At 49.2% G+C, this 14,743-nt stretch overlaps 1 protein-coding gene across 9 annotated transcripts in view; it reads left to right on the top strand.

Annotated features, from left to right (window-relative positions):
- RUSC2 (RUN and SH3 domain containing 2) overlaps positions 1-14,743 on the top strand; it is a 66,843-nt gene that overhangs the window by 35,964 nt on the left and 16,136 nt on the right. For 8 of the 9 annotated variants that reach the window (XM_071802451.1, XM_065861499.2, XM_065861492.2 and 5 more), the window contains one exon: positions 10,932-13,010. In XM_071802451.1, the coding sequence (XP_071658552.1) occupies positions 11,039-13,010 (1,972 nt within the window). In that variant the 5' untranslated portion in view covers positions 10,932-11,038. The remainder of the gene's footprint in view (positions 1-10,931; positions 13,011-14,743) is intronic. The other variant, XM_065861501.2, reaches the window with a different exon arrangement.

The raw sequence follows: 14,743 nt of genomic DNA, 5'->3' as shown, positions 1-14,743 counted from the left end.
TATAGGATTATTTTCCTTTCTTCATGAGTTCTTGAGTGCTCCAGGAACCCTTCAGCAGCCAGGCTCCAGCACCCAGGCAGAGCCCTATTTCAAAAGGGAATTGTGTAATTTCTGCTCTTGTGAGATCTTCAGTATGTTTTCAGAGTGCTCAGGCAGAAAGGTGCTATAGAAGTGTGGTTCATCTTCCTGCTGCTGCCACTGGAGCAGCGTCTGTGTTAAGAAAGGATTTACTCTGTCTACAGTTAATTCAGCAGCAATTTTGGTCTGATTTTAACAGCTAGAAACATCAGTCATTTTCTCCTCTGTGGATTTGCATATAGTAATTAGGAGCATGTGCGGTGGGGGCTGGGGCAGAGGAGGGCCAGTGGGGAGGAGGAGGAGCAGGTTCCAGCCCAGATCACCTCGTTGGATGCTCGTGAGTCACAGCCTGTAAGTGGCTCCTGCCAAGTGCCAGATGCCAGATGATGAGTCATGGAGCAAGAGAGCACAGAAATGGGAGAAACTAGTTTGGTGACTGTCTAGCTCCTGTGTTAGCTGGTATAGATCTGCTGCTTGAGCTATTTCTGAATGTCTTCCGTAACTCAAAATGCACAAAGCAGGTGGGGCTTCTTTTCCTCTGACTGGGAGGCAATACCTGCCTCATGCCAGTTGTGTTTATCAGCAGGAATACACATTACCTATTGCTTATGTTCCTCTCACACACCCTCTCATCTCTGCTGACAAGCCCCTGACCTGTGCAGCTCCTTGCTGTCATGCGCACAAGGGCTGTGATTGATCGTCATGTGCTGCAGTTTCCATTTTGAACACATCATAACCCTGTATAGTTCTGGGATGTAATGATACATTAATCATGAGCTTAGTCAGGCTGTCCTGGAAACCACTGGAAAAAGCCTTGGCCCAGGCAGCACCTCCCTGAGGAAAGAAAATAGAAGTGTTCTTTTCAGGAATCACTGTTTGCTCAGGGACAGGAGGGGAACCAGCCTGAGCTGAGGCACAGATGTACTAAGTATTTAGTCTTACTGCAGCTCCGTTTACATACAGGGTGCTGGAATACTCACCCTGGGACCAGGCAGACCACCATCACTAAGCTCCCTGTTCTCCGAGGAAGGGAAAAAGAGCTAGAGTTTTAGGATGAGTCAAACAAGCAGGTTTTTCTTCTACACCTTTTATTTCCTTAAACTGGATGATTTACTGAAGCATTTAATGAAGGTTTGAATTTGGCAGAGATGTATTAGCTGGCAAGAAATAAACAGATGTCCAAACAAATACGTCTGGCTAGTCCCACCCTACAGCAACTTACAGGCTTCCTCACCTCCACCCTCTTCTTACTTACATGGGTGGTTCAGACCCGTTCCCAGGCCACTCATCCCGTGCCCCTCACCCCATCCTCTTCATTCATGCTGCTCCGTGAATGCACTCCAGATTGCTGGAATTTTCCCATTTTATGTTTTTTAAAAGCATTCAGTACTTTCTGTCAGCTTTTGGAGTGGCAAAGCTGGGGCAGGGACAAACTGCCTTACTGGGATCCTGGAAACTGGTCCTGGAACCAGTGAGCTCTGAGATTCCCCGTGCTGTCTGAAGAGTGGCTTTCAGTTTGGATTCATCTCGCAGCCCTTTTGCCTGGAGGTAGACTTACAGGGAGTAAACTGATTATATCTCTCACTGTGGAGCAAAGAAGAGAGGTCTGTGTTGTGCCCCCGTCTGCAACCCCACAGAAGCCTTTGCTTTTTGCAGCATTTGTGATCATGCCTGTTTTGTAGACCTGTGTGGTTTCTTCAGGCATGTTAATGCAAATGCTCTGTATCGCTCCGGGATTCACATAGAACAGCACTCAATGAACAAGCAGCTGCAGTACAAAGGGATTTTTGCTGGCTCATCTATGTAACTGAATGCCCAGATTTTAACCCTGTTTTTTCCATCTTTCACCTTTGAGTGACATGGTGGATCTTGGTCAGTCTGAGGAAGATGATAATGACAGTGAAACCATAGTCATTCAGAAAGAGCCAGCAAGAACCTTCACAGTTAAAGCTTTCCATTAGGCATTCAGTTTCATAGATGAAGTGACTTGAGATTTGTAGAAACATAAATCTGTTCAGAAAAGCCAGCCTCCGAAAAGCCAGCATCGCCTCCAACTGACTGTTCTGATGATCGTGCTCCTGCCTCTTCATCCTTGGTTCTACATATACACAAACTTTTTGCATTTAAATCACACTTATTTCTTACATTTCTGCATGCTTCCCCCAGTATTGCATTACATTTTGTGAGGAAACTTGTGTCACAGCATGTTGAACCCGTCCGCCCCACATGTGCAGCTGAGAGGACTGATCAGAGCAGGGTATTAAGCAATCAGCGATGGAACTCCAAAAGCGTGGCTGGAGCCGTAACAGATAGTGGGGTATGCCTGGAGATATGTGACCGACACACCTAACGCATCAACACTTAGAGGCAAGGCTGGTGTTTGCAGCAGCCCCCTCTAGCTGAAGAAGAACCTTGCAGGCCAGTATGGAGCCAGCTCTGATGGCTTCTGCATCTTCTCAGCAGCGTTGCAGAGGCAGGAGGTTGTAATCCAGAAGCCATGGAGCTGCACTGCCCACCCTGAAAATCAGCACAACGTCCTTAGTTTCTGAGGATGGGACGGAAGGGCGATTTGGAGGCATGAGGTGCAGAGCCTGAAGGGCTCAGCTCTGCAAGGTGCTGCATGTCCCTGTTACCTGTAGCTTGCTGCCTACTTTCTACAGCACAGGTACAGCTTGGCAGGCAACTCTCAGATCAGTGCCGAACCATCTTGTGTTGCTCAGTGCTCCTCTCCTGCTTCTTACCTAGAACTTTGCTGCAATTAATGAGTCTTTAACATGTATATATGTATATATATATATACACATACATATATAGATATATATATAAAAAAATACACATTGAGATGCAAGCATTGATCACAGAATCACAGAGTCACAGAATGTTAGGGATTGGAAGGGACCTCGAAAGATCATCCAGTCCAATCCCCCTGCAGGAGCAGGAACACCCAGATGAGGTTACATAGGAAGGTGTACAGGCGGGTTTGAATGTCTGCAGAGAAGGAGACTCCACAGCCTCCCTGGGCAGCCTGGGGCAGTGCCTGTTAGCATCACTGTGAAGAACTTTCTTCTCAGATTTAAGTGGAACCTCCTGTGTTCCAGTTTGTATCCATTACCCCTTGTCCTATCATTGGTTGTCACCCAGAAGAGCCTGGCTCCATCCTCCTGACACTCACCCTTCACATATTTATAAACATTAATGAGGTCACCCGTCAGTCTCCTCTTCTCCAAACTAAAGAGACCCAGCTCCTTCAGCCTTTCCTCACACAGGAGATGCTCCACTCCCTTAATCATCTTTGTTGCTCTGTGCTGGACTCTCTCCAGCAGTTCCCTGTCCTTCTGGAACTGAGAGGCCCAGAACTGGACACAATATTCTAGATGTGGTCTTGCCATGGCAGAGTAGAGGGGAAGGAGAGCCTCTCTTGACCTACTAACCCTTCTAATCCCCCCCAGGTACCATTGGCCTTCCTGGCCACAAGGGCCCAGTGCTGGCTCATGGTCATCCTGCTGTCCACCAGGACCCCCAGGTCCCTTTCCCCTACACTGCTCTCTAATAGGTCATTCCCCAACTCGTACTGGAACCTGAGGTTGTTCCTGCCCAGATGCAAGACTCTACACTTGCCCTCGTTATATTTCATTAAATTTCTCCCCACCCAACTCTCCAGCCTGTCCAGGTCTCTGGATGGCAGCACAGCCTTCTGGAGTGTCAGCCACTCCTCCCAGCTTGGTGTCATCAGCAAACTTGCTGACAGTGCACTCTATTCCCTCATCCAAGTCGTTGATGAATATATTGAATAGTACTGGTCCAAGTACTGACCCTTGAGTGACTTCACTAGATATAGGCCTCCAACAGGACTCTGCCCCATTGACCACAACTCTCTGGCTTCTTTCCTTCAGCCAGTTCACAGTTCACCTCACTACCCAATCGTCCAGACCACACGTCCTCAGTTTAGCTGCGAGAATGCTGTGGGAGACTGTGTGAAATACTTTACTAAAATGAAGATAGACCACATCCACTGCTTTGCCATCATCTAACCACCTGGTTATGCCCTCATAAAAGGCTATGAGGTTGGTTAAGCATGACTTACCCTTGGTGAAGCCATGTTGACTGTCCCTAATGATCCTCTTACCCTTGATATGCCTTGAGATTGCACCAAGGATAAGTTGTTCCATCACCTTCCCAAGGATGGAGGTGATGCTGACCGGTCTATAGTTACCTGGGTCCTCCTTCTTGCCCTTTTTGAAGACTGGAGTGACATTTGCTTTCCTCCAGTCCTCAGGCACCTCTCCCATTTCCCACAATTTAGCAGAGATGATGGAGAATGGTCTAGCAATGACCTCAGCCAGCTCCCTCAGCACCCGTGGGTGCATCCCATCCGGACCCTTGGATTTATGGGTGTCCAGATTGCCTAACTGCTCCCTAACCCAGTCCTCAGCAACCAAGGCAAACTCCTCCATTGTCCTGCCTTCCTCTGGGGCCTCAGTGGTACGGGGCTCCTCAGGACAGCCTGCAATAGAGACAAAGAAGGCATTCAGTAACTCTGCCTTCTCTGTATCTTCTGTCACCAGGGCACCCAACTGATTAATCAGTGGGCCTACATTGCCTCTAGTGTTAGTTTTATCTGCCATGTATCTGAAGAAGCTCTTTCTGTTGTCCTTGACCCCTCTTGCAAGGTTTAATTCTAAGGAGGCCTTAGCTTCCCTAGTTGCCTCCCTACACCCTCTGACAGCAGCCTTATATTCTCCCCAAGTGGCCAGCCCCTCCTTCCATGATCTTTAAACTCTCCTCTTCTATTTGAGCTTACCCAGCAGTCACCTGCTTAACCACACAGGTCTCCTGACTCCCTTCCTTGACTTCCTACGTGTCAGGATGTTCTGATCCTGAGCTTGGAAGAATCAGTCCTTGAATGCAATCCAGCTCTCTTGGGCCCCTTTACCTTCAAGCAGCCTTGCCCATGGGATTTCCCCTAGCAATTGCTTGAAAAGGTCAAAGTTGGCCCTGCTGAAGTCCAGGGTTGAAATTCTGGTTGCTATTCTGTTCCTGCCACATGAGATCCTGAACTCCACCATCTCATGGTTGCTGCAACCAAGGCAGCCCTCAGCCTTTACTGCTTCAGCCAGACCCTCCTTGCTAGTGAAGATGAGATCCAGCAGCACTCCTCTGCTTGTCGGCTCCTCCACCATTTGCACCAGAAAGTTATCATCAAGGCACTACTGGAGGAACCTCCTGGACTGTGGCTGGCTGGCTGAGCAGTCCTTCCAGCAAACATCAGGGAAGTTAAAATCCCCCATGACAACCAGGGCCTGTGATTGTGAGGCTGCTCTCAGCTGCCTGTAGAAGGCCTCATCAACTTCCTCACCCTGATCTGGTGGCCTGTAATAGACACCCACAACAGTATCACCCCTGCCAGGCTGACCCTTAATTCTCACCCACAGACTCTCAACTCGCTCCTCATCCATGCCTGGACAGTACTCAATACATTGCAGTTGCTCTCCCACATAAAGAACAAATCCACCACCTCGCCTGGCTGGCCTGTCTTTCGTGAGAAGGACATAGCCATCCATGATCACATTCCAGTCATGGAGCTGTCCCACCATGTCTCTGTAATTGCCACCAGATCATAATCTCCTTTCTAACTCCTCCTGATTATTCCCCATGCTGAGTGCACTGGTGTACAGGCATTTCAGAGAGTGAGTTGAGCACACTGATTTCACCCTAGGGGATGGGACGTCTCCTGGTCTTTATCAATTCTAGAGTGCTGCCCCACTGATGCAAGCCCAGCCACAACCCCAACCCCCTTCAAATCTAGTTTAGAGCTCTCCAAATGAGCCCTGATAATTCCTGTCCCAGCATCCTTTTGCCCCTGCAAGATAAACCTTTCCCACATATCACTGTCTGGACTGATGTCTTGTAAAACCAGCTGTTGTCAAAGAATACAAAGTCCTGCCTGTAGCACCAGCCTTGTAGCCAGTCCTGTATGGACTGAATTCTTCTGTTCCATCCCACGTCATCACCCAAAAATGGAAGGAGGAAAGAGAAATTCACTTGTGCCCCAGAGTCTTTCACCAACCGTCCCAAGGCCTTGAAATCTTTCTTCATTTCCCTCAGATACGGGATGCAGCCTCCTCCCCATCTGTTTGGAAGATCAGCAGTGGGTAGTAGTCTGTTTGATGTATCAGGTTGGGGAGCACCCTGATGATATCCCTGATCCAGGTTCCAGGTAGACTACAAGATTCCCTATGATGATGGTCAACTCTGCATATTGGCCCCTCTGTCCCTCTCAGAAGGGAATCGCCTACTACAATTACCCTTCTTTCTTTCTTATCGGAGGCAGTCTTGAGGTGTGGAGTCAACCACCTCTTCCTTTGTGACCTTATAGGTGGGCCTTGTACCACATCCTCACCTACCTCTTCTTCAAGATCCAGGACCTCAAACCTATTATGGAGGGGCACCTGGGGAAGCAAATTCCACACCACATCATAGGTGGCTGGCAAAAAGCTGTCCTTCTCTGCTATTAGGCAAGCACCCCCATGTCAGTTTAGGCAGGCAACAAGCTCTGCACAGGCTTTATTCTAACCATATCTGTTTAACAGAAACCATCTGCAAATGAGGTTTGTCCAAAATGATTCAGCACTCCAATAACATTATACAACATGGGTTTGGACAATAGTTAGGAGTTCAATTACTATGCAACTGACTCAAAAGGATCAGATCCTAAAACTCTAGAGTGATGGTTCAAAATGCACATCTTCCCACTCTGTGTCTAAGTGACGACTCTCCAGGGTACCTAGATCACTTACCAGTTTGGCAAGGTGTTTCAGTCCCCAGGAAATGTTCCCTAGGTGGCCAGTCTGAAGAGAAGAGTCTTCATCTACAGACTTGCTACTCCAAGGAAAACCAACTCAGCTGGGGTCTCTGGTGGGCTCCATTTATACCCACGTAGAATCTGAGCTGTGGTCATCTATGGTAATTGTCCAGAACCTTCTCTCAACCAAGGTGTCTTACTGGTGAAAGGCCTTGCCTGTCAACCACGGGGTGTGTACATGACCATAGTGGTCCATCAGCCTAGAAGTTTCTGTTGCTCTTGGGAGTGGGGCAGGCAGAGGGTGCATCTGCCACATCTGCTTTGTATTAGCTTGGCTGGAGTGAAGCATCCACTGGTAATGAAGTGTCTGGCCTTCTCCAGATAACCCTTAGAACCTCAAGAAAGAGCTGACTGAATAAACAACCCATACCTCCTGTGTAGCAGAAGATGGTGTCAGCATGGAGAAGGTAAAGAATTTTGAAACTTGCAGTCAAAGTGGCTCTTGTACCGATGTGCTTACAGTCATGGTGCTCCCTGTGTGCCTCCCTGCCTTGCAGTGTCACCACATGCTTTTCTGGTCAGGGATCATTGCTGTATGCTGTGTCTCGTGTTGTATGTATAGGACTGAGCAGGATTCAACTCACTGTGGGACTGTGCTATTGCAAATAATAAATAAAAAGAATGAACTGATTTGGCAAAAAGTGTTCAGGTACAGTCTGCTATCCCCTCATCTGGAAATTTCCACTTACAAAGAGGTGTGAAGATTTTACAAAGAGCTGATCAAAGCCACCAAAATCTAAAACTACTTTGCTTGCTGGATTTTATTCTCCGGTATCAATCCCAGCCTACCAGACCCTGAACAGAAGAAGAAGGATCCTTCTACAGTCTTCCAGTATAAGGGAGGGAGAGACAAGGGCTGGTATGGCCAGGAAGGATGCTCTGGTTTTAGAAACTGAATAATCCTGATCTGGCAGTGCTACTACCAACCTCCTGCATCCTTGAGACAGGAGGAAGCCAGGAGAGGTGTCCCAAGGGAGATGGGGTTATATAGGTCACAAAAAAAGTCAGGCATACCCCTAGGGAAGCTGTCAGACCGGCTCCGGGCAGGAGCTGGCTGTATGCTGCCTGTGATATTGGACCTCAGAGCCTGGTGCTGGGAGCAGGCTGTGGGTGTGGGCAGGGTGGGCATCTGTCTGCTGCAGCATCTGCGTCAGCCAGTGAATCACAGCCTGCCTGGGGAGCCTGCGCTGCCACTGAAACCAGATAGCTGGGCAGAGCTGCATGTTGCAGCCAGGGCTCCAGAGTGACAGCTGGGAAATGGCTGCATGTCAGATCTCTTGACATTTTGCTGTCAAATGTCAAAGTGTGCCTGTGCGAGCCTTGTCCTCCCACAGCAACGTCTGCACCAACGTGAAGTGTGTGTTGCTCAGCAGGGCTTGTCAGCAGATCGGTGCTGGGAGCCAGCTCCAAGCAGCCATTTCCCAGAAACAGCGGAGATTCAGTGCTTCAGCAGTGAAGTGTGCTGTCATCACGGTCTGTATCCTCAAAATTATGCTCTTCAAGTCTTTGCATTGTGGCAACACTCAAAATATAGCAAAATCTTATGGGGAGACACGATCTAAGCATTACAATCAGCTACCAAAGCAGTAACAAGGACAGACAGACAGTGGGGGGGCAGCTTTTTTGCCATAGTTCTGGAGAGGGATTACAGGATGAATAGGGGCTCCTGCTGCTACATGTACCAGCAACGGTGTGCAAGGTAAAAAATGGGGCACGAACACTGCCCCAGCTCCTGAATGCCACTTTCAGTGTGCGGGTGTGCTGGACACAGAGCCAGGAGCTGCTGTTGCCCATGGTGGTTTTTGAACACTGTGAATTTGGTAATCCCTCATGTGAAAGGTCTTGTCCCAGGAGCTGGACTGAGGACAGACTCATTCCTTTTGGTGGCTGTGGGAAAGGAGCCAGAGGTTTGTGAGACAGAGGAGTCACTGAAAGAGGAGTGAGGGGTGATATAGGCATTATGGAGGCTATATATGGGGTAAGGGTTAGGGGTCCCACAACAGTCCAACTGGATGTGGTCCAAGTGGTCCAGATGACCTTTCTTCTTTAGAGCCTAATCCTGGGTGAAACATCCCAGCAGACACAGACATGAGGGTGTCCCTTGTGTAGGTATCATTATGATCTCTGGTGGAGTCTACCAGAAGGTTTGTCTGTTCTCTAACAGTGGTGCTAGCATTAAATTTTACATCATTAGGTGTTTACTGTAAACACTATGTCCATTTCTATCTCAGTATTTTTTTCCTGCCAGCATCATCCTGTGTCTGTGAGAAGCACTACTATGAGTGGGAGGAAAGTACTTCTTTTGATCATTTTTAAGCACCTTTTAATTGCCATTCTTATGCCATGAAAGAACTGAAAAAAAATGAAGTTCTTGATCTTTCTGTGGAGCTGTCTCATTGCATACACTGTTGTTCTAACTTCACTTATCTCACATTTCTTAGTTGCCCTCCTGGGCTCCCATGTGCCTTTGCAGCTCTGCTCCAGATCCATTATCTTCTCATAGTCACAAATGCTGGGGTAAAGTACACAAACACAGATATTGTGAGTGCTGCTTTCTGGAGCCTGAATGTCAGCAATTGCAGCGGACCCAGGGTCCAGGAGTCTGGAACAGGATCATGGTGTGTAGTGTCAATGTGTTTTAAGCACTGGGCATGCCTGGATGAGATATAGGATGGGGATTGCTGACCAAGGGTGTCTGAGCCAAGGTTTTCAGAACAAGTGATGGATATATGAGAGCACTAGGTCGTTTTCTAATCCCTCATGGTCATCCTGGATCACTGTTGTCTTTTGTGGTTTCTCCCTCTCCTTGCCCTCTTAGCTTCCTTCCCATGCACTTTGCTGTGCTGGCTTCTTTGACGTGTGAAGGGAAGGCAAGAGGGAAAACCTCTCCAGACTGTCGTGGAGGTGACTGCATGTTGGACCTCTGGATTGGATGTGGAAGGAGGAATCAATATGTTCTTTGCTGTCTCATATCAAATGCTGGTGAACATGTTCCTCTAGCTTTATTTACTGAACACTGAGGGAGTGAGGCTCTTAGTGTCCTGCCTGTACAACTCCTGAAACTGTGGGCTGTGTCAGTCATACTGTTGTGAAGTGCAGCAGGTAATAAAATGAGCAGATAAATGCCACAGATAATGTGGCAGAGTGCTAGTGGAGAGTGAACCAGGCACCCTAGACCACAAAAAGAACCAGTTTGAGCTCAGGCTTAGCCATCAGCAAAGGGTCAGCAGAAGGCAATGTGCTATATGGGACCTATTTAACCATCACCAGTAGCTTCCCATGGCCTCACTGAAGTCATCTGCTTTTCGTGGGAGAGGCATTTGTACACATAAGTAGATGCATACTTTGGCATGCTCCTCTGGCACCATTAGAAGAGCTCAGGACCCCCTGGGGGTTCCTGGATTTTGGAGAAGGATGATTGTTGCTACCTTCCTGTTCCAGTCTGTTCTTGCTTTCCAGCCTCAGCTGAGATTTGTGTCTCTATAACATTGCAAGGTCTGGCAGTGCCATTCAGTGTTTGGTTCTTAAAGGGAAGTTCGAGATACCTAGAGGCAGGCAAATGTGTTGAATCCAGTGCAAGAAGATGTTCTGCTCTCACCAGAGTGCAGCACTGCATTTCAGACCCTGTGCTGCCTGCATGTTTTTCTGTGATCGTACAGTGCCATCCACAGTCAGGTCTTCATTTGGCCCAGAGTCTGTGTAACCCTTTAGCTACTTGAGTGAGGTTAGTAGCTCACTTTGGGTAAGCTTTGAGGGGTCACTAGGAAACACAAGTTTTGTTTCAGGAGCCTGGGAACAAGTTTGTCTTACATTGTGATGCTTTCCCTGAAGAAGGCCAGCTCTGGACCTTGTGCTCAGGTGTTCGTGCTGACAAGGACCAATCTGTGTGGCCCTTGTGAGCACATGAAGTCTTCAGTCAAACTAAGGATGTTTCAAATAGCCACTGCCTATCCTGAGAGTTGACTTCCTTTGTGATTTTGTCTCTCTCTAGGTATCTGAATTCCCCCATGAGAAGAGTCCTCCCTGCCTCTCCTGTGCAGCCCTACCTGTCCATGGGTAGCACCAGCTTAACTGATGTCCTGAAGAGCATTCCTCACCATGGATAGTCCACCCAAACTGACTGGTGAGACGCTGATTGTCCATCACATTCCACTGGTGCATTGCCAGGTCCCTGACAGACAGTGCTGCTCCGTGAGCAAAAGGACCAACCCCTTCTGCCAGCCAGAGCTCAGCATTACACGGACCTCTGCTCTTCCAGACAGAGACCTTTCACAAACTGACTCCTTGGTGTACAGCAGCTTTCTCCAGACCTCCAAAACCTCAGCAGAGGCCTCGGACAGCAAAGAAGGCAAAGCAAGGGATTTGATTGTCCCTGGTGTCAGTAAGCGACACAACCCGTTTCTGTTGACTGAGGGCGAAGACCTCAGCGTTTTTGGGGATGACTTGGGTCAAAAATCTTTTCACCTTCACAACTCACTTGTGGCTGGCAAACCTCCTTTCCATCTGCACGAGCTGTCCTTGCCCCCTTTCCACCTTCACGACTCCAGCCACATTGTGAAATCCTGGAACATGGCCAGCCGGTCAGGTGTGGTAGATGGGCAAGAGGACAAAATCAGCAGTGATGATGTCCAGAAGAGGAACAATGCGAACCGGTGCCACCAGGCCTCAGAATGCATGGAGCTGGATGAATACAGCTGCCATCGCGGCAGCTCCTCCAGCTTCTCCTTTGATAGTGGTGACCAGGAGTGGAACCAGAACACGGGTGAATTGCTGAGGAATCAGGATGCCCCGCACAGCCGGACATGCAGCTGTTCCAGCTCGGAGCTCCAGCACTGTCACTGCTACAGTTCATCAAGTCAGTCTGAAGTGATCGACCAACAGATGGGTTACATCAGTGACTCTTCCTGCAACAGCTCCGATGGCGTGCTGGTGAACTTCAGTGCTCTTTACAACAAAATGAATGGCCATTCTCGATCTAACCTGAATTCAGCCAACCTGTCTTGTGACTCTTCCTTCTGCAGCCACTCAGACACAGGAGCTTTTTACCTGGATTTGCATTCATCACCCACAGAATCCAAGATGTCTTGCGAGTCTCATCACCCAGAGAGTTCAGAGAAGGTGTGCGGCTGTCAACACTCCTCCTCACCTGTTCTTGACGCTAACTGCAACTCCTATCACCTTCACTGTGAGCCTTGCACTTCGGAGAGCTCAGACCTCACTGCCTGCTTCCAGAGCCAAGCACGGCTTGTTGTGGCTACTCAGAATTACTATAAGTTAGTCACATGTGACTTGTCTTCCCAGTCATCCCCCAGCCCAGCAGGATCTTCCATAACTAGCTGCTCGGAAGACCAAACCAAAGGTAGTCCAGCCCAGCCCACTGAATACTATCTGTTTAGAAGGCCTGACCTGAAACAGGAAGAAAGCAACGTGGAGTGCAGTGAAGAGGAGGCAAACGGAGAAGCCACACAGAACATGATTGAGGGTCAGGTCTATGTGAATGTGTCACCACCTAACCTCAACACAAGCCGGCAGCGCTCCAGGAGCTATGATCAGAACCTGGACAGGAGTCCCAGCAGCAGGCTGGGCTCCTTGGAGCGCATGGTGAGCTGTCCTGTCAAGCTGAGTGAAAGCCCAGCGATACCCATCCAGAGTTCCCCCCCAAAGCGAGTGACATCTTTTGCTGAACTGGCTAAAGGCCGGAAGAAGAATGGCATCTCCCCACCACTCCGGTCCAGTGGTGATTCCTCTTTGGATTTCTCCCCTATCCCTGAGGCACAGCGGGATGGTCCCAGCTTCCTTGAAGAAAGAGCTCGCCGCAGCCAGAGTCTTCCACCCATGCCCTTCATCCATGGCCTGAACCGGAGCTGCGAGGGCTTCTGTTTAAATGATGCTTTTGGTGACAGCCAGGCTTTGTGTTCCACCAAAGACTCAATCTCCACTGAGAAGGTCCCCAGTGGGCATGGGGCAGGTGAGCAAGCTTCTCTCTCCCTGCTGATGGAGGCAGATGCCGGCTTCTCAAGTGGCTCTGCCAGTGGCCACGGACAAAGAGATGCTAGAGCCCGTGCAGACGGTAAGGAGACAAACTAGGCAGAATGGAGAAGTAAAAAGAAAGGCTGCTGTTTGGGACTTGAGGGGAGCAGCAGAGTAATCGGCATGGTGATGGGAGACCAGTGCCTGTGCAGGTTGTTTCTGGGTCTACCATTCCCTGTGAGAAAGCTCTGCTGTGCTTATTTCAGACCTAGATCGGTGCAAATGCTGTGTCCTTCTATGTCTGAAGCCTCTTGAGGTTTTGTGCAAACCTCTCATATCATGTGAGGGGGGACATGGCATTAGCATTTAGGGTCAGTGCAGCTTGGACAGTTGTCTCCTTTCCAGGGCGTTGTAGTCCCCCAGTCCATGAGAATCACTTGCCTTTAGCTCCTAAGACAGAGATCTGAAGATGCTCAGCAGAGTCATGTTCTCAGCAGACAAAGTGAAAGGAACCGCTGAGGAGTTTTTAGCCTTCTGTGGAGCCTCATGGGGCACAGGTGGAGAGGGAAGAGGTGTAGCCAGTGGTCTGCTCTCACTGCATGGTCAGGGACCTCCCGCAGTTTCTGACGGGACTTAGAGCATGAGTCCTGCAGAGAGTACAGGACCTGCGTGTCTCAGCTGGAATCTCCTGGCCATGTCCTCCACAGTGCACTGGGCTGCAGCAAAGGTTCCTCTGGAAGGTAATTGTGCCAGCTCCCTCTGCAGGAAAGCTTTTAATACATTAGTTGCTTTCCACCTTGATACTGTGTTTCCATGTCCTGATGAGGAAGCTGTGTGACAGCCCCATCAGAACTATGGCCATTTGTCCAGCATGGCAGGAGACCTCTATCTCCGCCCTAGACAGCACTTGTACCTGCTTCACAGGTAGGAGCCTGTCTAAGGGCGTTGTTCAGCCTGGAGAAGAGAAGGCTCCAGGGACACCTTATTGCAACCTTTCAGTACTTAAAAGGGGCCTATAAGAAAGATGAGAACAGACATTTTAGCAGGACCTGTTGTGATAGGACAAGGGGTAATGGTTTTAAACTAAAAGGGGAGATTCAAGCTGGACATGAAGAAGAAACTTTTTACAATGTGGGTGGTGAAACACTGGCACAGGTTCCCCAGAGAAGTGGTAGATACCCCATCTCTGGAGACATTCCAGGCCAGGCTGGACAGGGCTCTGAGCAAGCTGATCTAGTTGAAGATGTCCCTGCTCATGGCAGGCGGGTTGGACTAGATGACCTTTGAAGGTCCCTTCCAACCTAAACTGTTCTATGATTCTGTGATTCTAAAATGGGGCTCTGACCAGACTGCTCCGGTAGATAGCTCTTAACATGCCAAGTACCAGACTGCTTCCTTTTAGTGCCCTGAAGATTTCTGGCAGGAGATAGGAAGAACATGTGACTCATTGCTGTGGCAGGTGTGGGAGAGATTCTGGCCTTTGGAAGGAGAGTGTTTTTCGGTATGATCCTGTTTGTTTATTGAGCCTCGAACATGCACTCCATGCAGGATGGCAGGGAAGGCGGGTCTCTACAGGGAGCAGGAAACAAGTAGCAGCCCTCTAGGTTTACAGAGGGAGTGCTTGGAAGGAGCAAGAGCTGCTCAGGAAGGAGAGGACAGGCAGGAGCTCTCAGGACAAAATTCCTCAGCAGTTCCTGCACCCCCTGCTGCGATCCCTTCCTCTGCAGTGTCACAACGAGAAAGGCATTAGGTCTGTGGGGAAAGCTCCTGCCTGTGGCTGGAGATAGAGGCAGAGCTGCCTTGCACCAGCTGAAGCAGCATGCGAGCCTAGAG

The sequence above is a fragment of the Patagioenas fasciata genome, chromosome Z (genome assembly GCF_037038585.1).
Source record: "Patagioenas fasciata isolate bPatFas1 chromosome Z, bPatFas1.hap1, whole genome shotgun sequence".
Lineage (NCBI taxonomy): Eukaryota > Metazoa > Chordata > Aves > Columbiformes > Columbidae > Patagioenas > Patagioenas fasciata.
Note: the sequence above shows the minus strand (reverse complement) of the source record. Positions and strands in the feature narration are given on the sequence as shown.